Source organism: Jaculus jaculus, chromosome 2 (genome assembly GCF_020740685.1).
Source record: "Jaculus jaculus isolate mJacJac1 chromosome 2, mJacJac1.mat.Y.cur, whole genome shotgun sequence".
Classification (NCBI taxonomy): domain Eukaryota; kingdom Metazoa; phylum Chordata; class Mammalia; order Rodentia; family Dipodidae; genus Jaculus; species Jaculus jaculus.
Window position 1 is genome coordinate 77,012,646 of NC_059103.1, and position 26,131 is coordinate 77,038,776.

At 35.3% G+C, this 26,131-nt stretch overlaps 1 protein-coding gene across 1 annotated transcript in view; it reads left to right on the forward strand.

Annotated features, from left to right (window-relative positions):
- Positions 1-1,651: 1,651 nt before the first annotated feature.
- Mmrn1 (multimerin 1) overlaps positions 1,652-26,131 on the forward strand; it is an 80,844-nt gene continuing 56,364 nt past the window's right edge. Inside the window, exons 1-3 of the mRNA XM_004665413.2 lie at positions 1,652-2,223; positions 22,475-22,594; positions 24,829-24,935. Of these exons, the coding sequence (XP_004665470.2) occupies positions 1,652-2,223; positions 22,475-22,594; positions 24,829-24,935 (799 nt within the window). The remainder of the gene's footprint in view (positions 2,224-22,474; positions 22,595-24,828; positions 24,936-26,131) is intronic.

Genomic DNA, 26,131 nt, shown 5'->3' on the forward strand with positions numbered 1-26,131 from the left:
TTGTTTCTGCAAAACAAATATTTTTGTATCCTATTAAGAACTGCTCCACATATCTAAAGTTATCAAATCAGCTAGGCATTCTTAGGGGAGCTATAGCACAAGATAGTCCAGGTGATTAATATGGGATACAGAACTGTTGGCCTTTTGTTCATCAGGTATATAAAAGTATAAATACTATGTAACAAAGTACAAAATACTATATAAAGTCCAATTTTAATGCATTTTCATATGAATTCATTGTTTTGTCACCTATTTTCTTTTTTTTCTTTTTTTTTCTTTTTTTTTTTGGTTTTTCAAGGTAGGGTCTCACTGTAGCCCAGGCTGACCTGGAATTCACTATGGAGTCTCAGGGTGCCCTTGAACTCAAGGCAATCCTCCTACCTCTGCCTCCCGAGTGCTGGGATTAAAGGCGTGTGCCACCACACCCGGCTTATCACCTATTTTCAAATGCCAAAGTTTCAATTAAACTCAACACTATAAAGATCAGAATTAAAAAACAGAGAAAATAAAATTCTGACTTTTCATTTTATTTTTTTTTATTTATTTTTTTTTAATTTTTATTAACATTTTCCATGATTATAAAATATATCCCATGGTAATTCCCTCCCTCCCCACCCCCACACTTTCCCGTTTGAAATTCCATTCTCCATCATGACTTTTCATTTTATTACTACTATCACTGATAGAAATACTAAGAGCAAAAATTGAAGCAAGGGCTGGAGAGATGGCTTAGCGGTTAAGCGCTTGCCTGTGAAGCCTAAGGACCCCGGTTCGAGGCTCGGTTCCCCAGGTCCCACATTAGCCAGATGCACAAGGGGCGCACGCATCTGGAGTTCGTTTGCAGAGGCTGGAAGCCCTGGCGTGCCCATTCTCTCTCTCTCCCTCTATCTGTCTTTCTCTCTGTGTCTGTCGCTCTCAAATAAATAAATAAAAAATGAACAAAAAAAAATTTAAAAAAAAATTGAAGCAAGCTTCTTATTTTTCTTTATAATTCAATTATTATTCTTTTGTTATTATTTATGACCATTAAGATACACTTTTAACTAATGATAAAACTGTAGTGTGTTTATAAAACTCCTCATTGATCCTGTGATGACTAAAGGACATTAACAATACAGACGAGGTTCTGTTTACATCTGTGCATACGGATATGTGTGTGAACTCTCTAGATGTGGCACAGTGGAAAATAAGTGTAACAAAATTTTTATTGGTTTCCTTATACAATATAACAAAATATTAAAGGCATCCATTTAGCCTACTTTCTTCCATAAGTACCATTCGCCGTTGTCAATGGAAAATTTCTCTTCACAAGAAGTGAAACATAGGCCCTGAATACACCTTGGGAAAGCAAAGTTACTTCACACTTTCTCATAGTTTCCCCTGATAATAATTTCCTGTGTTCCCCTTAGGTTCACCCGAGGCCCTTCAACACATCCATGGGTCCGTCCTAAGAGAGTTCACAGATGACAAAATAGAACTACAGAAACAGGAAACATAACTTCCTGAGTACACTACAAAACACAGAAACCTGTTTCCTCCACACATCTCAAATTGGCAAATCCCTAAGCACATTCAGTGTAGAAGTAATCTTCAGGGCTGAAAGGACCCTGACTCCCGATTTTGCATGAAGTTTTTTGCTTCAAACACTGATATGAGGGGAGTAAACTTATTTGTCCTTCTTTCTAGTTTTTGGAGTGTAGGCATTGGGCTTAACAGCACAAAGCATTCTTGGACCATACCTAAGAATGAAAACTCCCACAAGAATATAACTTCTGCTTCTGTTCTTCCAACTGACCCGCGAAGTCTCCAAAGGCTGTTGACTACTCAGAAAACATCAGTTTCTGTCACCCCAGCTTCTGAGGAGAAACTTTCTGAAGAAAACCTTCTACAGTCCACACTGTCTCCTTTAGAAACAAACACCCCTCCTGTGGCTGTGAGAAGCCAAACCCTCAAACTCGAGGGGAAGACAGAAGAAGGAGGGGTACAGTTCCAGACACCTGCCCTCCCAACCCAATCTACCATCAAGCGCAGCAGCTCTGGAGCAGAGGCAGTGGTCCTGTCCAATGCTACACTGAGATTCCTTCAGAGCTTTGCCAACAAGTCAAATCAGCAAGCAACCTTTCAGAAGTTAGCTGGAGGTACGGGAAATCGATCTCCACGGCAAACCTATCTCAGTAGGGGAAAGACTGATGGAAGTCAACGTTTTGAAGCAGCCAGAGGAAAGTAAGCAATATTCTTTTCTTATTTTGTGTATTACTATGATCTCTTTGGAGTTGAAAGTTACTAGTCTAACATACTCCATTCTCAGAAAATAACTTAAGGTTGAAGATACCCTCAGATTGTAGCTGTGATTTCACCATTCCAAGAAGTGCCTTGCTTACTAGGTGAACAAGTGTTAAGAATCACTTGTCCACACATAAGGGCTCTTAGGATCAGGAACAAAGAAGCCTACAGTGAGCTGGTTTATGTCCGTAAGGTGTCTGCTAGTTAATTTCATTCAAGTCAAGGCATTTTCAGTTGTGCTCAAAACCATACTCACAATGCTAAAGGGAAATAAAATCAAAAAGTTGAGATAAAAATGAATTTGAACATTGGAGTTGGAAGTGTTGTGGAAAGAATAAAGATCAGATGAAACCAACTGAATTACTAAGCACAACAACTCTGTATAAGTGACTTTGGGTTGGAGTCCTGACTCTGAGACTGTCTAAATACATAGCTCTGAGCTAGTCAGTTTCTGCATATGTGAAATAGAACACCACACAGGGAATGCAGATGAGAATGTTACTTTGTAGAGTTACCATGAAGGTTCAAGTTCAAGAAGGACCCATGCATACATGCTGTTCACAGAGCAGGTTCTCAGCAGTCATGCTTTATCATTGCATTAGTCATGGATGTTGGCAAGAGTGTGGAATACAAAGCCTGTTTGGAACTTCAAACTTAACAGACATTCTACTTAGCAGGAGGCTACCTATTGAATAATGACAAATGACATTCATTGGGAATCTTTTCTAAATTATTACATCTATTATTTAAAATATGCATCTTTCATCATGTCTGCAATTCAGTTTTCTGGGACATTCAAAGGAATTGATTGTGAGCTTCACAGATGAAGTAGTCAGGAGATTTGTTTTCAGAAGATATTCAAACAGTAAACAAAAAATAATTCAAACCAAAATACCACTTAAATTTCATATAACATACTAGGAATTGCATATTTTATCATAATTAAAATTTGTAATTAATATAAATTAAATATTAAATAATATTTGACAGAAGAATTAACAATAGACTTTAAGGAAATGTTAGTATTTCATCTAAAGCTTTTCCTTACTGACAGCACTTGAAAACACACTTATTTGATGTTTATTTACAAGTTGTGTATCACATGCCTGGTATTATGATAGAGTCTGGAGATACATAGAATGTGTAAGTCCTACCTCTAAGGAATGCTTCTTGTTAAAAGTGAATATTAGTATAGCTATTGAATTTCCAAAAAATTAATTTGTGTTTTGTAAAAAACATAAAATTGTGTATAATTAGCTGAAATGCACTGTATCCTATGAACTTTCAAATGAGAAGCAGCTTTGATTCTTTTAATTATCTTAAAGATTATACTGTTTGAAGGCCTGGAGAACATGAGGTCTTTCTTTAATAGTTTTATCCATGAAGTCCAAGATTCCATACCCATTAGGTCATGCAAATAACATTAGAAGAGAAAATCCCAGTCTTTCTCTTAAGGGCAGAGTGCTGATATAAAGCAGACTCTGAGGGTCTAATGAATTTATTCCATTTATTTATTTGGTAATAATAAAAACAGCCAATGCTTCTATGGCATTTCTGTTCCTAAAACCCCACTGTTCTCCTTAGATTATTTATCTCCTTGAATCATTTCCATAATTCCATAAAAGATGATTGTTCAGTTTCTTCATGGAGAGGTTAGGCAACTGACTTACAGTAGTTGAGTTATGTTATCTCAGGACAAAGGTTCAACCGCAAGTCTTTGTGCTCCATCCATGTACCCTGGGTGGGTTCAGGGACAGGGACAACTGAGTGTGTTGTTCAGTTTTCTCCTTGGGAACCGTCATAAAGCTGTGGGCTGCCTCCAGAACACATCTCAGATTCCTTGCCCAGGCAGTTGTGTGCTGCCATCTTTGACCTTGTTCCTGCCATTTTGCCCACATTCATCCTTTGCTACTTTCTGACTGTTCAAGTGTGTGGTTCTCTTGTCCACAACATGACTTACCATTCTATCCTGTGTATCTTTCTGAGCATGTTCATTTGCCATTACCTGAGCCCTTTATACCTAATGCTGCCGTCTCCAGCTAAGGTAGGGTGCCTGGGAAACTGCCCATGACTCCTCACTGCACTCATCACAAGGTGCTCTACTTAAAGCGAGCATATGATCTTGTTGGACATAAAGTCCCATTTTTAATGGTAGTCAAATTTCTGGCTCAAGTTAGGTATATAATAATATCAAACTTTTCTGGTCTGAGTGACCTATTGTATGAAAGGAGTGACAAACAAATGTAACATGCATGTTAATATAAAGAAGAATCTATCCCAAAGAAATATTTCTCAGAAAAAATAACTGATTGACTAGTAGTAAACTCATCTTGATGCTTTCCCCTATCATTTTAGAATTGTATAATAATTACAAAAGGAATATGCTTGTGTCTAAATGACTATTTCTTTTTCCAAGATTATTCTGGAGTGTTTCTGTCTCATCTTGTATTGTTTACCATTTTCTTTTTTTAAGTTTTTTTTTATTTGAGAGTCAAACAGGGAGAGAGAGAGAGAGAGAGAGAGAGAGAGAGAGAAAGAGAGAGGGGGGGGGGGAGAGGGAGAGAGAGACAGAGAGAATGGGTACGGCCAGGGCAACTGCAAACGAACTCCAGCCACATGTGCCACCTTGTGATTCTGGCTTACTTTACGTGGATCATGGGGAATCAAACAAGCATCTTTTGGCTTTGCAGGCAAATGCCTTAACCACTAAGCTATCCATCCGACCCTTGTTTACCATTTTAGTACTGGAAGAACTCTGAGCTTCAGCAGAGATGTGGTTTCCTGTCTGGCAGAATATGTACTCATAAATGGCCAAGCACTTTAGTATAGGCAGACAAAAAAGAATTAGAATTAATGTTGAATAAATATTTATAAGCATAAATATTTAAATATAAACATAAATAGAATATGTGTTGAATAAATATTTTCTGAAACCAGGTATGTCGATAAGCACGTGGTTGTATGGGAGAGTAATTAGTAAGTAAAATTTCTACTTGTTCTATTCTCATGAGGCATTGCTCAATGGAACAGGAGTGAAGAGAAAAAAATTAGTAAATCACAAATACTTATACTAAAGAATAGTGACAAACATTTGGGTTGAAGATAATGAGAGTGTTATATTGGTGTGAGTGGCTTGCTCATTCTGATGGGATCGGTAGTCTTTGCTGTGAAGATAATAGGTTAAATGAATTATGGATAAAATCCAACTGTCTGTTTAACTTGCCATACTGCCCAAGCCCTTCACATAGGCATATTAATCACTTCCATTGTAGGGAATGACCAGTTCCATAACTGGAAACCTTGGCTATATTCTTGGCATTATCCTCTCCCTAACACTTTAATTCATCAACAAATCTTCCTGGCTGTTAGTCACTCAGCTTCTCTTCCCTGCTCTCACCCTGCTATCACCATTGTCCACTTTTCCTTCCTTCCATTCCCACTTCTCATGCTCCATACATATAAGCGATCAGGTTAATGCATCTCATTGCATGGAATACTTGATTTTTTGCAATATTTAAAATCATTATTTTAGGTAATTTACATTATACTTTCTTAGAGTTTTTGAATTGTTCTTTTAGAATTTGAGATTTTGTTTATATTCCACTCTTGTAAAATTAAAATAAAAATATGAGTAAAACTAATTTAAATATTTGTAAGGTAATGACAATAGTCATTGTTAGATGAATAATGCTGGAAAATACCTGTGATATCAAAATACACTCACAAAAAAAACAAAAACAAAAAAACAAAAACACATATCTCAAAATCTGAGTGGGGGCTGGAGGGATGACTTAGCGGTTAAGGCATTTGTCTGCAAAGCCAAAGGACCCAGATTTGATTCCCTAGGACCCATGTAAGGCAGATGCACAAGGTGGTACAAGCATCTGAAGTTCATTTTCAGTGGCTGAAGGCCCTGGTGTACTCATTCTCTCTCTCCCTCTCTCTCAAATAAAAAAAAAAATGAAAAATAACTGAGTGGTTTGGTATGACATCCTATACTTACTCTACCTTGCTTCCCTAAGGAACACTAGTCTTTGTTAATATTATCTCTAGAATACCCGTTTTCCCTTGCTTTCAACATTTAGAACAAGGAATGATTTTTTGCATACAACTCTCTCTCTCTCTTTCTGTGTGTGTGTGTGTGTATGTGTGTGTGTGTGTGTGTCTGTGTGCATGTACACTTAGAAGTCAGAGAACAGATATTGTTCCTTAGGCACCATTCACCTTTTCTGATACAGGGTCTCTGTCTCTTAGTGTCCTGAAACTTGCCAAGTAGGCTAAACTGGCTGGCCAGTGAGTCTTTGGAATTCATCTTTCTGTTTCCACCTCCTCAGAACTGGGTTTGCAGGTGTGCATCAGCAGTGTCCATAGGAGATTTTTAAATATTTAATGAACTAATTATGGCAGATACCTGCACTAGCCCCTCCATAGGATGGCCATAGGAAGAAAACTATAAATATGAGGCCTCACGGAGAAAAGGGAAACATATTTCTGGAAGGAGGTACTGATAAACTGAGAAATACATTGAAAAAGATAGTAGAAGGACCGAAGACATCTATGGTTTAGAGACAAAGTAAGTAGTTTTATTGAGCTCTGTGCACTGGCCTGAGTGGTCTAGGATGTGAAGGAAGGTGCTAAAAATAGACAGTGGTTATGGGCAACTCTGTGGTAAGGAGCTTTTGTTTTGTTTTGCTTTTAGTGAAAGGGAGAAAGAGATTAGAAATGAAGGATACCCTTAAATTCTACAATTTTTTTGTTTTTATTTTATATACAAAGGGTTTATAAGTATGTTAAAATGCTCACAAAAGGGGGCCAAAATAAAGTAAAACTTGACTTATGTAAGAAAACATAATGAATTTCTGGTAATGACCATTATTTTCAAAATTTCCTTTGTTTCATTCTTTTGTAATAAGTTGGATAACTTTCTTTATGTCCCAGTAGGATGTATTAAGCCTAATTGATTTTTTACTTCTAAATCACTGTCTTAAAGTATAAATTCTGCATACCTTATATTAGGCTACTTATAAATTTAAATTTTAAACACATTATTTAAATTGTTTCACATTTAAGAAATCAAGCCATTAAATTAGTTCTGCTATGATAATACACATTTTCCCACTAATCTTGTGTGAATTGAGTTGATATAAGGAATCTGAGAAGTCAAATTCAAGTGTTGCTTGGGAAGTTCCTTCTATTAAGTCTAATGACATCCAAAGGGAAATATTCTTACATGCTACAAAATTCCAAGGAGAAACATATTATCATAGTGAAGAGTATTTTTTATCTCTTGGGCAAATAAATACTTCTTTATGTTACTTCTAATGAAAACTATATGCCACCTCTCAATTTTTCTTATTAATTGTTGACTTTATTTCATTAGTTTGCCATTTTTTTGTGACTGTTAGTACACATGGTAATTGAAGTACTAGAATTTGACAAGTATTTTTACGTATCAGGTATTAGTGAGGATTTTCTGTAGTTTCATAGCTTCCATTTTTCTAATTATAAAACTACATTAAATTTTTTTATTTAAGGACCAGTGCTAAATGAGCCAATGTTTAGGAACCAGTGGATTAGTGTAAAACACTTGTGCTCTGCAGACTAGGAAAGCCTGACATCTGCTGGATCAGAACTGGTCTATGAGATTCTGGTTCAATTGAAGACACAGACTGAGGAAAATGAAAAAAAAAAAAAAAAAAGAAAAGAATAAAATGAAGTTAGTTGACTTCAGGGAAAATCTTATGTTAAAGTTTGACTTTAAGAATCCTCATTTACAAAAGATGTATATGTCATAAGTCTTTAATTCAGTGTACCATTTTAACAGTGCTATCATTGATTCAAAAACCAGGAAATAAGTTAGATCCAAATAACAACCTCCAGGTACATCATTAGACGGGAACACATCTAACTCAGTTTCTAATGCCATACTGATAATTTTGTAACTAGACAATAGTTTGTACACTGCAGGTAGTGTGCTATTTTTGAAAACTCAATTATAGTCACCACACTTTACCCACTCCTCAAAGAAAATTGTTCATTCCTAAAAAACATAATAATAATTGCCAAAATTTGCTATATAAATGGCATTCCTTCTTAATTGACTGCAAAACTAACGTGTCAATAATTTTCCATAGGGCTGTGGACATTGCCCCACAGTTAGAGATCCTTGCTTGCAAAGATTGAGAGCCCAGGTTTATCTCCCCAGTACCCACGTAAAGCCAGACATACCCAATGGCATGCGTAGCTGGATTTCATTTGCAGTGGCAACAGCCTTGGCATGCCCATATTCATTTTCTTTCTCTCTGAGCCCCCCGCCATATGTAAAATTTGAGGGCCAGAGAGATGGCTTAGTGGTTAACGTGCTTGCCTGCAAAACCTAAGGATGAAGGTTCGATTCCCTAGTACCTATAATACATGCATCTGGAGTTTGTTTGTAGTGGCTGGAAGTCGTGGAGCAACCATTCTATCTGCCTCATTCTGTCTCACTCCTTTTCTCTCTCAAATAAATAAATAAGATTTTTTTTAAAAAAAAAGTCTACAGGAGGCTGGAGAGATGGCTTAATGGTTAAAGTGCTTGCCTATGGAGCCTAAGGTCCCTGGTTCAAGGCTCAATTCCCCAGGACCCATGTTAGCCAGATGCACAAGGAGGCATACACATCTGGAGTTCATTCACAATGGCTCGAAGCCCTGGTGCACCCATTCTCTCTCTCTGTCACCTTCTCTGTCTGTCATTCTCAAATAAATAAAAAATAAACAAACAAAAATATTTTTAAAGGGCTGGAGAGATGGCTTAGCGGTTAAGCGCTTGCCTGTGAAGCCTAAGGACCCGGTTCAAGGCTCGGTTCCCCAGGTCCCACGTTAGCCAGATGCACAAGGGGGCGCACGAGTCTGGAGTTCATTTGCAGAGGCTGGAAGCCCTGACATGCCCATTCTCTCTCTCTCCCTCTATCTGTCTTTCTCTCTGTGTCTCTTGCTCTCAAATAAAATAAAGAAAAAAAAATTTAAAAAAAGAATGTTTTAAATATATATATATATTTTTAAAAAGTCTACTGGATTTTAGATTACAAACTGTCAACATTCTATTTGTTTGTTTTGTTCTGTTTCAAGGTAGGGTTTCACTCTAGCCCAGGCTGACCTGGAATTCAGTATGTAGTCTCAGGGAGGCCTTGAACTCGTGGCAATCCAATCTGAGTGCTGGGATTAAAGGCATGTACCACCATGCCCAGCAAAAACTATCAACATTTTGTAAAATATCAAATCATGTTATATAAACTATATAAAGGAAATTGAAACCTGAACCAAAATTATTATTATCTGGAAAGAAAGTGTTTGCATAATAAAATCTGTATTTAAATAAAACTAGAGTTTTTTGGACTATTAGGGAAATGCAATAAAAACAGTGTAGTGTTTTATGTAAGTGTGCTTTACAGATAAAATCTTTTCAGGGCAGGGAGATGACAAAGCACTTGATTAGACTGGAGGTCAGATTCCCAGCACCCACATAAGTGACAAGCAGGAATGGTGGTTCCAGTGTAATCCTAGCACTCAGGAAGCATAGACAGCACATGTCCAGCTCAAGCTGGCTGGTTAGATACCTGAATCAGTGAGCTCTCTGCTTAAATGAGTGATCTTGTCTTAATAAATAAGGAGGGACATGACTGAGGAATACACCTGACATCAACCTCTTACCACCACACACACGTGCACACATATGCACTCACATAAGTGCACCACTTATACCAGTATGCATATATACACATACACATGCAAAACCCTTCCAAAGAAGCTTTTATTGTAAGTATAAATTCTTGCTTCTCATTTCTATGATGTCTCCATTTATATTGCATATATTTCCCTTGGCTCTTTTCATTCATGACTAGTAAACAACACGGAAATTTAGTCTTTAAAATTCATAAATTTAGTTCTATTGAAGTAAACTAAAATCCCACTATAAAAGGTTTCATAACACATTAGAAATATTTGTTTCCATGTATTCTTATGAAATCTTGAATACTATATTTTTAGCATAAAGACATTTTGAATACTACATTTTTCCCAAGAGTTAAGCTACATTATTTGAATTGAACAGAAATGATGATGATAGTCATCTACATTGGTTTTCTGGAAACATTTAAGCAATTACAGTTAACAGCAATCTAGTAAGTCATTAGAAAGGAGTTGTGTCTTTATTAGGCAAAAACTGAATATACATATACATACATATGTATATATTAAATGATTTTGTGAGATTTTTGAAGAACACTCTCTCTCTCTCTCTCTCTCTCTCTCTCTCTATATATATATATATATATATATATATATATATATACATACATATATAGGTATATGTATATATAATCAGCAAAGTTTTATATATATGAAATAATTTACTTTCACAACTATATTGTGAGGTAGATAATATCACTATAGTCACTAAAACATTAAGAAAGCTGCATTTAATGGACAAGATGATGAGTAAAAGTATTTAAAATCAAAGCTTAAAAGCAATAGCCTAACTCCAGCATCCAGGTCTGCTCCATCATGCTCTGTCACACATCAATACTGGACTACATCACTCTACTCAAGGCAGATTTTTCTTTATTGTTTTATTTCCTTTTACATGTGTCTCCCCCATGTATTTCCTTATTATTAAAAGTACAATAGTAAAACAAACTTGCTACAGGACTGAACACCCTTCTTTTTTTAAAAATTATTTATTTATTTATTTGAGAGCGACAGACACAGAGAGAAAGACAGATAGAGGGAGAGAGAGAATGGGCGCTCCAGGGCTTCCAGCCTCTGCAAACGAACTCCACATGCGTGCGCCCCCTTGTGCATCTGTCTAACGTGGGACCTGGGGAACCGAGCCTCGAACTGGGGTCCTTAGGCTTCACAGGCAAGCGCTTAACCGCTAAGCCATCTCTCCAGCCCCACCCTTCTTTATCTACCTCCACATGTGGAGTATGGGAAATAAAAGTGAGTCTTGCCCAGAAAGTAGTCCATCATCAGAAATGACCTTTGAGCTCTGATCACAGAGGGAGAAAAAGCACATATTTGTGATAACTATATTTCCAAGAGAAATCTTGTATTTCGTCCCTCCCCTTGCCATCTTCATAGCTTCTTTGTAGCTTGCTATATGCTTCAGTTTTTCATGATTTTTATGCTTATTTATTCTGTTTTTTTCTTTTTTTGAAAAAAAATCAGTTCCCTCTGATTTTGGAAAAGAGCCTACTAAAGTATAATTCATGTTATTTGATGACTTATGTAAATGTGTGTAATGTGTATGCATGTGCATATAGTTGAGTTGATGTTATGATAGGAATGAAGAGTTATTCAATCCAGGAAGTCTCCCTGCAGATAGAAATTTCCAACATCTGAGTAAAACTATATGCTATTGGCTTAGTTTCTAGTAGAGAATTTTCTGTTTTACCCTGATTACTAATAACCACCTCAGAACCACACCCTTTCCTACTAGCTTGTCAACCCAGGCCATAGGTCATGAACACAACAGTTTAACAATTTGCCTCCAAGGAATGGCATGGCAAGAACTTGTCATGAAGGTTCTAAGTATTTGTACCATGTTAATTATTAGATCGTTGTTCTTTCTGAAAGAAAATATTCCTGTGTAATCCCTGTTTAGAGGCATCCTTGCTTTATCTGTCCATTCTCGCGCAGATCAGAATAAAAGCATGTGGGGTTGGGGCATAGTTTACTCACTTATTGAAGTTTTTCTTAATTTAAACTTTTTACAAAATCCTTCAAAGATTGAATTTCTAAAGATGTCAAATTAAAATCATGGTATATTATTTATAATACTGTTTCTCAGTTCATTATACATAAGCCTCTGAGTTTTTAAGTCATAATAAACCTTTTTCCATTTTTAAAAGGTGAAAGATTTATATGATCTGGTGAGAAACCAGAGTAGTCCATCTTTCATTTCATGTATTTAAAAAGCTAGGCTTTTTATTCATAACCAAAGATGTCTGTTTTCCCATAGATAAAACCTTTTTCCTATTGCCTGGAAAAATCGCAGAATCAGTACAAGTATTTTCAGGACATGTTGCTGAGCCAGGCAACAAGGCCATTACCTTCACAGAGAATTCTCAGTCATCCCCCAGGTGGAGTGTGATAACTCCATGGAAAGCTCACACTTCAAAGACACTATTTTCCAGCACCATAATCACCTACAGGTACAAAGACTTTCTGTTTTTGTGCAAAGAACAAGCCTATAATTATCACATTTACATTTAATCTCCCTGTCAAAATTTTCCCTTGCTTTATTTTGCATTTTTAAACCTCTATTTTTTGGAAAATTGGCTTTAAGATTATAGTCACATTTTCAATACACCTCAACGAAGTTATTTCATCAGGAGCCTAAGCCTGAGAATGAGTTCCACAAGGGGCTCTTCTGTGCATGGTTCTCAGCGAACACAGGATTAAGACTGCTTGTCAGGCACGAGATGATCCCCTTCTACTACCGTGGTCGTGGTATTGATATGCGACTGAGAATGTTGAAAAGTCTCTCCAGGTCACACTTGTTTCATATCACAGAGAAAAACTGTTTTCTTTTGAAACCTGCAAGTGTAGAGATGGTGGCAATGGGTTTTCTAAACCTTGCTGTACCCTCTATAGTCATGTGACAAATGTTCCCGTGACAATCTCATTGGCTTTTTAGAAGTTGACTCTTTTAAGTGGTTTGATTATCACTGGGTTTCCATAAGAAATCTACTTAGTTGTTTCAAAGATAACTTTAATTTGGTCTTCTTAATTTTAATTAACTCTTCCACACTTTTATTAATTTTGATTTATCCATTCTTTGTTTTATTTTTGAGTTATTTTTTGCCTCAGTTTTACCATGTCTTTGCAAAATTTGTGAATGTTTTTTCATCTCTTTAAAGGGCTCAAATATTAATTCACTTATTAAAGAACATCACACATTGACTTTTATAGTACTTAATATATCTGCTTTAGATGAATGATTCACATGCAAGACAAGGGAAATAAAATCAAACTAATTAGTATACCTATTATTTTGCTGTTTAATTAAAAATGTAAATCTCTATTATTCTGCAGATTCATTGAAGGTATAAAAGCAATATGAAATCAGACATATAAGGTCATTAAATAGAAAGTCTCCTTAAATAATTTGTTTTAAAATATTCTTTTTTAAAATTTTTATTTATTTGAGAGCGACAGACACAGAGAGAAAGACAGATAGAGGGAGAGAGAGAGAGAATGGGCGTGCCAGGGCTTCCAGCCTCTGCAAACGAACTCCAGACGCGTGCGCCCCCTTGTGCATCTGGCTAACGTGGGACCTGGGGAACCAAGCCTTGAACCAGGGTCCTTAGGCTTCACAGGCAAGCGCTTAACCGCTAAGCCATCTCTCCAGCCCAATAATTTGTTTTATGTAATATTACTATTATATAAAATACTAATTTTCCTATTTTTTGAGGTGCTTGATTTCTTACATGTATAATTTTCATATGGGAAGATAATGTAATCTTAGTTTGACCAATGCTAGTTTTGTCCCCAATCTGATTCATCCTTTTCATTGAAATCCTTCTATCCAACAAGACCCTCTTGTATTTTGATGACTTCTTTTTTCACCCTCTTCCTGAAGAAATGTTGATAAGCTCAATTTCATAGTGGTCCTGTGGAGGTAGAGACAGCCGCCAAGAGGTCATAATGTAGCAGTCACTTTGTTCTCAAAAGATAGTGTCCCAAAATGCTCCTTCCCACTCCCTAGCTCTTTCATTCTTGCCACATACTCTTGAACAATGTTTTCTGAGCCTTGAAAGGGATATTATAGATGCCCCATTTAGCACTAAGCACTCTGCTTTCACTTAGTCACAACACTTTGGTCAGTTTTGTGTCTCCTTAGTAGTTACCACTATCAGCAAAGAAGAAGCTTCTCTGACAAAAGATGAGATCAACACTTATCTATTGTTATAAACATGATGGAAATAGAGGGCAATTTGATGGGCACAGCCTATCAATTTAACAAATGGGATTGGCTTGCATTCTAAAGTCTCTGTCACAACCACAGATTTGCGGACAGGTTTTCAATACCAGACATGCATTATTTCTCATAGATCCAGTCAGCGAACTGTTGTTAGTCCCTAAAGCAGTCAGGCTGGTCAGTTACATAGCAGGTAAGGGTGTTTACCAGTTGGGTAAGCCTGTTGATTTTTCTCCTCCAGCAGCTTGCATAGCACTGGGCATCCAGGAGCTTTGTTCTAAGGGTCTCAGAGGCCTCTATAATCAACAGCTACTAAGAGGTATACCACCCTGGCACTGGGGTTCCCTATAACAACCTATGGCTTCTGTGAGCAGTATTATATACCCTCATAGGAAATTTCTGACCTAAATAAGTTAATCTTTCTCTCTCTTCCTCTTTCCTCTTTCCTTCCTTCCTTCCTCCTTTCTTTCTTTCTTTTTTCTTTCTTTCTTTCTCTTTCTTTCTTTTCTGGATATTTCAAAGTAGGACCTTTCTAACCCAGGCTGACATGGAATTTACTACATTGTGTAAGGGTGGCCTCAAACTCACAGCAATCCTCCTGCCTCTGTTTTCTACATTCTAGCATTAAAAGGATGCACTTCGTTTTCATAATAATATTTTTAAGGTTTTTTACAAATTTATTTATTAGAGAGAGAAAGAGGAAGAGAGAGAGAGAAAGAGAGAGAATGGGAGGGCCAGGGCCTCCAGACACTGCAAACGAACTCCAGACATGTGTGACCCCTTGTACATCTGGCTAACATGGGTTCTGGGGAATTAAGCCTCAAACCAGGGTCCTTAAGCTTCACAGGCAAACGCTTAACCACTAAGCCATCTCTCCAGCCCCCACAATAATATTTTGAATTAGTAAACAAAGTAGTGATTAAGTGCTATGGCTTTTCCATAGCATCTTAGGTTTTGATTAATCCTCCCTCAACTTCTACTCCCCTCAACTGAATTCATTTTAACTTTTCACCGTGGGGCCTGGAGACATGGCTCAGCAGTTAAAGTTGCTTGCTTGTAAAGTCTGATAGCCTGGGTTCAATTCCCCAGTACCTATATAAAGTCACATACACAAAGTGGTTCTTGCATCTAGAGTTCATTTAGAGCGGTGGGAAGCCCTGGGGTATCCACACTCACACCCACACTCACACTCTCCCTGTCTGTCCCTTTCTGTTTCTCTCCCTCAAATAAATAATTAACTTTCCACCCCATGTATTTTGCTCTTCTGCTGACATATATACTGTCTCCTCAGCTTAAGTCCTACCCTATAATACCCCTCATAGTTCCTTTCTAGCTTTCTATTCGCTACTGACTCTTATTCCAACCTAACTAAAAATCTAAAAATTTGAAGTTAGGAGCCCCTTGTGAAAGAAAACTTGTGGCATTTGTCTTTCTGATCCTGTTACCTCACAGTATAATATTTTCCCAATCCATTCATCTTCTGTGAATTTTACGATTCCAATTTTATTTATAGATGAATAAAACTCCATTGTGCATATATGTACCACATCATCGTTATCCATTCATCAGTTTATGGGCATCTGGGCTGATTCCATTCCCTAGCTATTGTGAATAGAGCAGCAATAAACATGCAAGATAAAGTATCTCTATAGTAAAGTGGTGGAGTCATTAGGGTATATGCATAGGAGAGGTAATTCTGGACTGTCTGGTAAATCTATTTTTAGCTTTATAATGTTTTATTGACCACTTCCATAACTACAGAAAATAAACAATGATCCCCCACTTTCACAACTCCACTTTCCATCATAGCCCCTCCCCCTCTCAATTAGTCTGTCTTTTGTTTTGATGTTATCATCTTTCCCTCCTATTATGAGGGACTGGTGTAGGTAGTACAAGGCACTGCGATGTCATGAATATCAAGGCCAATTTTTGTCTGGAAAATTGCGTTGTCAGCAGTTCTACCCTTCCTTTGGCTCTTACATTCTTTCTGTCATCTCTTCTATATGGATCCTGAGCTTTGGAAGGATTAATAGAGATGTTTCAGTGATGAACACTCCTCTCTCAGTTCTTCTCTGCACTACGGTGCCTTTTGTGTCATCCAAATGGTCATTACCATCTGAAAAGAGAAGCTTCTCTAACCAAAAGTGAGAGTAGCAATAATGCATGAATACGAACTTTAAGAAAGGTGCTTACAGGACAGTTTGGTGAGCATAATATGTGTAATGCCTGCTGCTACACCCCTAGAGCTCAAGACCTCTTCTGCCATAGGCTTTCTTTTCCAAATATTTTATTTACTTATTTGAGAGAGAGAGAGAGAAAGAGAGAGGAGAGAGGAGAAAGAGAATGGGTTTGCCAGGGCCTCCAGCCACTGCAAATGAACTCCAGACACATGTGCCACCTTGTGCATCTGTCTTACATGGGCCCTGGACAACTGAACATGGATACTTAGGCTTCAAAGGCAAGCATCTTAAGCATTAAGCCATCGCCCCAGTCCTGCCATAGGTTTTCAGTACCAGGAAGGTGTGAATCTCCACACTGATTCCTATTGTGACTACACCAGTTTGTACTCCACCTAACAGTAGTTGAGGTTTCTTTTCCCCCATACCCTCATCAGTATTTGCCATTTACTATTTTAATAATATTCATTCTGACTAGAGTTAAATAGAATCTCAAAGTAGTTTTAATTTTCATTCCCTTTATTGGTAAAGACTTTGAACACTTAAAAAAGTTGTTTATTAGCCATTGTATTTCTTCTTTCTTAAAACTGTTTTAGTTCTATAGCCAATTTTTATGGGGTCATTTGATTTTTGCTTTCTTTAGTGTTTTGAGTTTTTTATATATTCTAGATATGAATCCACTTTCAGATGTATAGATAGAAAAGATATTCTCTTATTATGAAGGTATCTCTTGTCTCAGTTGACAGTTTTCTTAGCTGCATGTTAGCTTCTTAGTTTCATGAGGCCCCATTAGTTAAATGTTTGCCTCATGTCCTGGGCAATCGAGGTTCTATTCAGAAAGTCCCTTCAAACAACTAGGTCTTAAAGTGTTATCCTTAATTTTTTCTCTAGCCATTTAAGTTTCAGGTCTATTATTAAGGCCCTTGATCCATTTGGAATTGAATGTTGTGCAGAATAGGAGATAAAGTTCTAGATTCATCCTATATGTAGATGTCCAGTTTTCTATCACCATTTGTTGAAATTTTTTTCTCCAGTGTGTGTTTCTGGCATCTTTGTCAAAAATAATTTTATGGCTATAGTTACATGCATTTATACCTAGATCATCTATTTCATTCCATCGATCTATAAGTCTGTTTTAGTGCCAGTACCACGCTATTATTTTTCCTTTTATTATTATGGCTCCGTATTATAGAGTCAGATCAAGTATGTGATACCTCCAGTAATGGTATGTTTTTTTCTTTTTTTCCTTTTCTGATGATGGTTTTGGCTACCTAGGGGTCTTTTATGCCTTCCTGTGAATTTTAAGATTTTTTTTTTCTATTTCTGTGAAGAAATGGTCATGGAATGTTAATTGAAATTGCATTAAATCTATATACTGCTTTTGCTAGAGGGGCCATTTTTACAAAATTAATGCTTGCAATCCAAAAGCATGGGTGATCTTTCCATATTCGGATGTCTTCCAGATGCTTTATTATTATAAACTTTTCATTGTAGAGGTCTTTCACTTCCTTAGTGAGAGAGATTCTGACTTTATTTGTATGTATGGATGTGTGTGAGAGAGAGCGATAATTTCTTTATTTCTTTTCAGTATATATCTCCTTAGTAAATAAGCAGGCTATTGTTTTTTTGTGTGTCAAGTTTGTGTTCTTCCACTTTACTAAAAAGGTTTACCAGCTACAGAGGTTTATTTTTTGGTATGGGGGGGGTGGAATCTTTAGGGTCTCTTCTGTCATTATCTGCAAATATAGTTTGACTTCTCTAATTTGTAAACATTTTTGTCTTATCTTAATATACTAGCTAAGATTTTAAGAACTATGTTAAACAGCAGTGGAGAAAGTGGACCTTTATTTTTTTTTTGTTCCAGATCTTAGTGGGGATGTTTTGAGTTTTCTTCATTTAGCATGTTAGCTATAGGATGGTTTTATATAACCTCTATTATGTTGAGATATTCTCCACCACTTCCCTGTTTCTCCAGTGTTTTTATCAAGGAGTGTTGAACTTTTTCAACCATGACAAAATTAAGATGATTGTGTAATTCCTGTCATTGAGTCTATTTATGTGATGAATTAAATTTTGTTTGTAAACTATCCCTGCATCTCTGACATAAAGCTGACTTGGTCGAGGTGAATGACCTTTTTTGATATGTTTTTGAATTTGTTTTGCAAATATTTTACTGAGAACTTTTGTGTTTATGTTCACTACGAATATTGTTTTATACTACTTTGTTGTTTTTTTGGTATTAGTGAAATTCTGGCTTCATAGAAGGAGTTAGGGAGCAGTCTGTGCTTTCATATTTTGTGGAATATGTTGAGAAGCTGTGGTTTATGTACTTCCAGATAGATAGAATTCTTCAGTGAAACTGTCTAGATCTGGACTTTTGGACTGTCAGAATTTTTTATTGCCACTTCAATCTTATTACTGATTATAGGGTTATTTAAATTATCAATCTCAATTTGGTCTAACTTTGGTAGGTGGTATGCATCTATAAAATCATTTTATTTTAGATTTTCCAATTTGTTAGAATATATATTTATAAAGTAGGTCCTTGTGATTCTATTAATTTCATTAATATACATTGTAATATCTCTATTTCATCCCTAATCATATTTTTGTTTGCTTAATTTTGCTGAGGTTGTTGAATATGATTTTTTAAGAATTAATTCTTAGGTTCATTAATTTTTTCTTGTCTTAGATGTCTTCTTTAATCTTAATTACTTCCCTTCATTTAATAATTTAGGGATTGGTTTGCTCTTGTTTTCTAAGGCCTTCAAGTGTGCCATTAAGGTTTTTTTTGTTTTGTTTTGTTTTGTTTTTGAGATCTCCCTGCTCTTTTGTAATATAGGCACTAAGAACTATGAATTTTCCTCTTAGAACTGCTTCTATTGTGTCCTATAAGTTTGTTATGGTTTGTTGTCATTTTAATTTGGTTCTAAAAGCATTTTGATCTTATTCTTAATTTCTTGATGATACATTCATTATTCAGTAGTGTATTGTTTAATTTCCAGGAATTTGTGAATTTTCTATATTTTTCTTTTGATTTCTAATTTCATTGCATAGTGGTCAGATAAAATACAAAGAGTTATTTCATAAATTCTCTGAGACTTGCAATGTGTTCTATAAGGTGATCTCTTTTTTAGATATGTATAGTATAATGTTTGATTGGAATGTTTTGTAAATGTCTTTTAGGGTCATTTGATCTATAGTGCCATTTAACTCTAATGTTTCTGTACTTATTTGTGTCCAGATGACTTCTCTATTTATAAGAGCAATGTGTTGGAATTGTACATTTTTACTGTGCTGGGACTTATATCTAATAGGATTTGTTTTATAAAATTAGGTACATCTGGTTTTGCTGTGCATATATTTAGAATTGCAGTGTCCTTTTGGTGGATATTCCCTTAGTATGACGTGGCCTTCTTTATCTCTTCTGACAATTTTGGTTTGAACTCTATTTTGTCAGATATTAGAATATGAACAGCTGCTTGTTTCTTGCTTCCACTTGCTTAGAGTATCTATTTCTATCCTTTCATCCTATGTTAGTATTGGTCTGTCTTTGATATTGAGGTGAGTTTCTTGAAGACAGCAAAAGATAGATTAGTTTTCTTTATTTAATTTATTTATCTGCAAGGAGAGAGAGAAGAAAGATGGGGGACCAGAGAAAGAGAATGAATATGGATGTGCCAGGGTCTCTGATCACTATAAATGGACTTCAGATTCATGTACCACTTTGTGCATCTGGATTTATGTGGGTACTGGGGACTCAAACTGGGTTTTTAGGCATTGTAGACAAGCACCTTAACTGCTGAGCCATCTCTCCAACCCCTAGATTCTGCTTTCTGATACATACTCTGTTAGTTTGTCTTTTGATCAGGGCATTGAAACAACTAATATTCATAATTGTTGTTGAAATATGTGTGCTAATCCCTGACATGTTTATACTTTCATGATATTTGATATTTTCTTAGCCTTCATTTGTTTAAATAACTCTTTGAGGTTTTGTTATTTTTCCCTCTGGGGGCCTCTTGAATGTGTTTGTCATTCTCCTGGATGCAAAATATTTGGCATAGTATTCTCTGCCTTTATCATGGCAAGTGATTTTTCTCCTACTGTGAGAGATATGTTTGCTAGTATAGTAGTTTTAATTTATCTCTGTGTTCTGCCACTATGTGGAATATATAATTTCAAGACTTTTTGGCATTTAACGTTTCCACTGAAAAACTGACTGCCTTTATATGTGATTTGTTTTTATCTTGTAGCTTTTAGTACCTTTTCTTTGTTCTATGAATTTAATGTTTAGACTTTAATATGACATGAGGAATCTCTTTTCTCGTGCTAACCACTTAGTGTTCTGTGTGCATATTATACCTGTATGTATTTCTGTTCACTTAAATTTGGGGATTTTTCTTCTATAATTTTATAAAAAATATTTTCTGTACCATTGGTTCAAATTTCTTCTCTTTACACCCATTATTTAAACATTTGGACTTTTCCGTATCTCTCATGTTCCTTTCATATTTCTTTTAGGCTTTTCACTGGTTTGACTAATTGATTCAATGCTTCTACCATGTCTTCCAGGCTTGGTCATCTGTTTTATAGTATGTTCAGTCTGTTGGTAAAGTTTTCTATGGAGGGTTTTGTTTGACTTATTGAAGTTCTCATTTCTAGCTACATATTAGTTTTGGTTTTCATTAGGATCACTTTATTGAGTTCTATTTTCATATTCTGGCTTGACTTCATTTCATCCAGCTGTTTTATTCTGTTCTCTTGGTATTCATGTAGGCCTTTATTTGTATTATCTTTGAATTTCTCCAGGATTTCATTCATATGTTCATGTGGTTCTTCCTTGAGCTTTTTTTTAAATATAAACTTATGATCATTCATTTGACCTCTTTTTCTGGACTTTCCTGTAAGTAGCTCTTTTGAGTATCTTTTGCAATGGCATGGGTATTTCTTGAGGCATATATGCTGACTTGGTTTTTCATGCCAACCATTCTGTGTTGAGAGTTACACATCTATACATAGTACCTTTTTCAGGTCTTTCTGGAGCATCTGTGTCAAGGGAGTGTTTGAAACACTGCTCATTACTTTTCTGAGTTAATCTGTTTTTGCTCTGTCTTGTTCTACTCAGAATACATTCTTGGAGATAATTGGTGTTGAACTCTCTGCCTAAAATCTGTATAAATAAATCTTATGTGACTAGTTATATATTTTAAAATACTTTATTCTTCCTATTTAAAATAGTATCCTTTAAAATCTGTTTTTAATATATAGAAACATAACTTTGCTGCAAAATTAATTTAACTTATCACTTATAAAAACTGCACATTGAACTTAGTTAAAATGCTGGATTCTTTTTTATTTGGTATTTAATTATTTGAGAGAAAGAGAGAGGGAAAGAGGAAGAAAGAGAGAGAGAATGGGTGTGTCAGGGCCTGCAACCATGGTAAATGAACTCCAGACATATGTGCCACCTTGGGCATCTGGCTTACATGAGTCCTGGGGAATTGAACCTGGGTCCTTGCAGGCAGGCACCAGAACTGCTAAACCTTCTCTCTCCAGCCCTATTGCTGATTCTTAAAATAATTTTAATCTAGAATATTTTTTTCTTTATTTAAAGCCACATCGTCATCTACAGATAATAATTTAAACTTCTTTTTTGATCTTTCCACTGTTATTTACGTTTGTCTTTTCAGACATGCTTCAGTTTACTTACTGATGACTAATTATACATGATCAACCACAGCAATAGTGCCAGATATGACTCTCTGATGTCAGGACTAACATTACATTTCTATTTAAGGGTAATCTTGAATCTTGACATATAGATAAATATTACAGATTCTGTTTAGGTTGATTAATTTTTATTTTTATTTTGATCTTGAAGTGCTGATTTAACTGTGCTTAAGTGCAGCAATGAACAAATATTAGTTTTCTTTTGTCTATGGAGAGTATGATCTAGTTGATATCTGTTTTGAAAGTATTTTGTTGACATATTTTGTGAAAAAATACTAACAATGATTTTTTGTGTATGTGACAACAATGATTACTTTCTTAGGAACTGGTGTGCTTATGTGCATACCAGGCTTTCGCCAACTGTGATATTGGACAGTCAGGTTTCTTATGTACCAAATGGAAGAGGATCCTGTGGTTGGAGCAGTGGATCTTGTCCTCAGAGGTATGTAACACTTCCTGAAAATCCATCACTGTTTATATTATAAACATTTATGGCTGGAAATATACAGAGTTAGTCAGCTCAGGTACATATGAATAGTATGGTTAGGGGAGGGTCTTTATATAGATTAGATGTAGGGTTCTTATTAAGTTAAAAGGTAGAGGGCTGGCGAGATGACTTAGTGGTTAAGGCACTTGCCTGTGAAGCCTAAGGACCCCTGTGCAATCTCTTTCCAGATCTCACCTGAGTCTGAGGCACAAAAATGACACAAGTGCAAGATTTTATGTGCACACTAGGTAGAAAAAGCATATAGAGTTTGATGGCAGTGGCTAAGGCCCTGGCATGACAATTACCTCTCTCTAAAAATGTTTTTTAAAAGTTAAAATATAGCCGGGCGTGGTGGCGCATGCTTTTAATCCCAGCACTCGGGAGGCAGAGGTAGGAGGATCACTGTAAGTTCAAGGCCACCCTGAGACTCCATAGTGAATTCCAGGTCAACCTGGGCTAGAGTGAGACCCTACCTCGATAAACCAAAAAAAAAAAAGTTAAAATATAGAGATTACATATCTACATTTTCTACATGGCATGGTTGTTTTGAGAATTATGTAATGTAACACAGTCACATATTTTGTCTAAGTTCTGGTGTGTTGTGGATGTTCAGAAAAATTTCACTCTCATGTATTTATAGTCATTATTATATTCTTTCTTAGGATCAAATATTATATACCTTAGATGAAAAACACAAACAATTTTGAAGATGTATTGATATTTTTCTCTCCATCGTAGGTTAAGAAAAGCATACACATATAAGTTGACTTATATTGTATAATTTGGAGAGTCATTAACTGTGATCACTCATGGTAAAGCAGTTAAACAGGACTTTTTTATTGTGTGCCTATTTTGAAGATCATGTTAGTTCATTTTTATTTAAAAATCTTTTCCATCATCTTAATATATAGGACTGGGTTCTTCATTGATTCTCTGAATTCCCTTAGTCTCAGTAGCTCATGAATATGTTCCTGATGAGGCTGCAGTAAAAACTAACATTGCTATTCAAGCAATGATATTAATGTCATGCAAATTATCATACCAGTAACTCTGAAAATGAACTTAACACTTCAGCAATCTGGAACAATGCACAGTAACAATACATAAAATCAAGGTGTTTCATAATCCCTCCAGGACTGGCTAATATTCATGGTCCAGAGAACTGAGTATATCTGAGGGATTTGGGAGAGCTGAATTCCAGCTCTACTTTTAGGCTTTATTCCCTTTGTGACAACTCCCTTACCAACCAAGATAGAAAGAATACATTGTTAATTCTTTTCTAATAAAAATATTACCACAGTAACCCCTATGTATTATCTTTCTGTGTACAAGGTGAAAATTTCTTAATATTTGCTGCATTCCTTTTTCTTTGCTTTAAGCCAACCAGTTTATCTTTACTCATCTTTTTATACTTTTGAATAAATCTCTGTTCATTTGCTACTTCAATATTTATACAATACTTGTCCCTTTTTTATTACATCTGAACTACATTCAATAATCTACCTAAGTGTTGGGAGATTACCCCACAAACTCATTTTATTCTTTATTTTTTGCCAAGTTTAGCAATTGTGCTAGAAATGGTATCTTATTCAAAAGTTATATATTGAATAAAATTTTTTAAAATAAGTGTAACTGAATGATATAGCATGCTTTTATCAATAGAAATAATCTTACACATATTGTAGTATTGAGGAATAACCACGAACATATTGAGTTACCTGTTATGTTACATAAGAAATTGAACCTTGAGTCTCCTAAAACCCGGTTTGCTATAATGCATTTATTCCATACACACTGGAGGTAGTTCATTTGAGACTCAGAAGTTGTATGTGATAAATATCAGGGCTTGGGGCTAACTCACACCAGCTGTGCTAAAATTACAGTTCTATCAAGGTTAGCTAAGAATTAAATTATGTAAGTGAAAAGTATATCTTTAGAAAATATAATGATGGGTATTAATTTAGAATACCAAAGAATAAAGTCATTAAAGGTCTTCGTAGAGTATTGAAGAAATCCAAGTTTAGCCATTTTAAATAAAATATTGTATACTATTATGATTATGAGAATATTAATACTTTTTAAAGGCTCCTGATATTTTAATCATTAATAAAAATATCTTACATATATAATTCCATCTTTTTACTTATTGTGAAGAAAATAATCAATTTTCTAATTCTTTTCCTTTTCAGATCTCAGAAGATATCTAATGCCATTTATAGGATGCAACATAAAATTGTTACCTCATTAGAATGGAGATGCTGTCCTGGATATAGTGGGCCACAGTGTCATCTAAATGGTAAACTCCAGTAATAATTTTATACCAACAATAAGAAGCACAAAAATAAATTGATACATTGAAACAATTTAAAAACAATTTATTAATGTGTTTTCAAGTCTTACAACTTTGGCTTTTGTAAGCCTCCTAACTTGATAACATCCTAGTTTCATCAGTTATACTTTAACTTCTCTCCTTATTTTTATATTGGTTGTAACTAATGAGTAAAGAAGATTTTACTATCACACTTGCTATTACGTAAAAACCACTGAACAAGTCTTATTGAAAATCATGAGTTCTAAATTTTTATATTGAACTACTATGAGAAGTCACCATGAAAAATAGACAGACTTTTAGTGTGTTACACTTCAACTATTTGAAACAAAATACATATAAGTAAAAATTCATGTGAAACAGTATACCAAATATTCCAGGAATATTCCTTTTTTTCCATTGTAACAGAGGCAATATTTTCTACTGTAATTTAAAGGATTTTCTCATAGCAATGCTGATCGAACACATGGTAACTCACTGTAACCTAATATTAATGTGAGTATTAGTTTTCTTATAGCTTTAAACAGGTTTCTTTGAAAAATAAGATATTACAACACTATACATATCTTACATTAATGAATATTACCAGAAAGACCCATGGCATTGATGGGGAATTAAATCAGCAGTGGAGGAGATTGTGATTAAAAATTAATGTGACTGTGCAGAAACCATTTATGGTTCACATTAATAGAAAGAAAAATCATAAGCCAGCACACTAGGAATCTTGCAGCTTACTTAGGAATATTATACATAGTTTTACCAGACACTCAGCAAGAATCTGCAGGCAAAATCTCCTGAGATGTTATTAAAAAAAAATGCATTTCATCTGTACCATGAATATTTTACCTTATCATGAAGTAAAATAAACTTTTAGTGAAAACATGATTTACACTAAATATATTCAGAAATTAAATGGTAGACCCTATTCTAAAAAGATCTACATTTTAACTTTCAAAAGATTAATTTTCATGAGGTATACCAATATAATCACAGTGTTAAGACATGTTTTTTTCTTATTCAAATTTTATAAATGATATAAAATACTAAACAATGTTTGGAATTAGGTTACTAAGGACTATATTTCTCTTCTTATACTAAGAAGCATAGTTTGGGACTATTAATCCCCTGATGATTTCCAAATACCTACAAAATGCCTTTTAGAA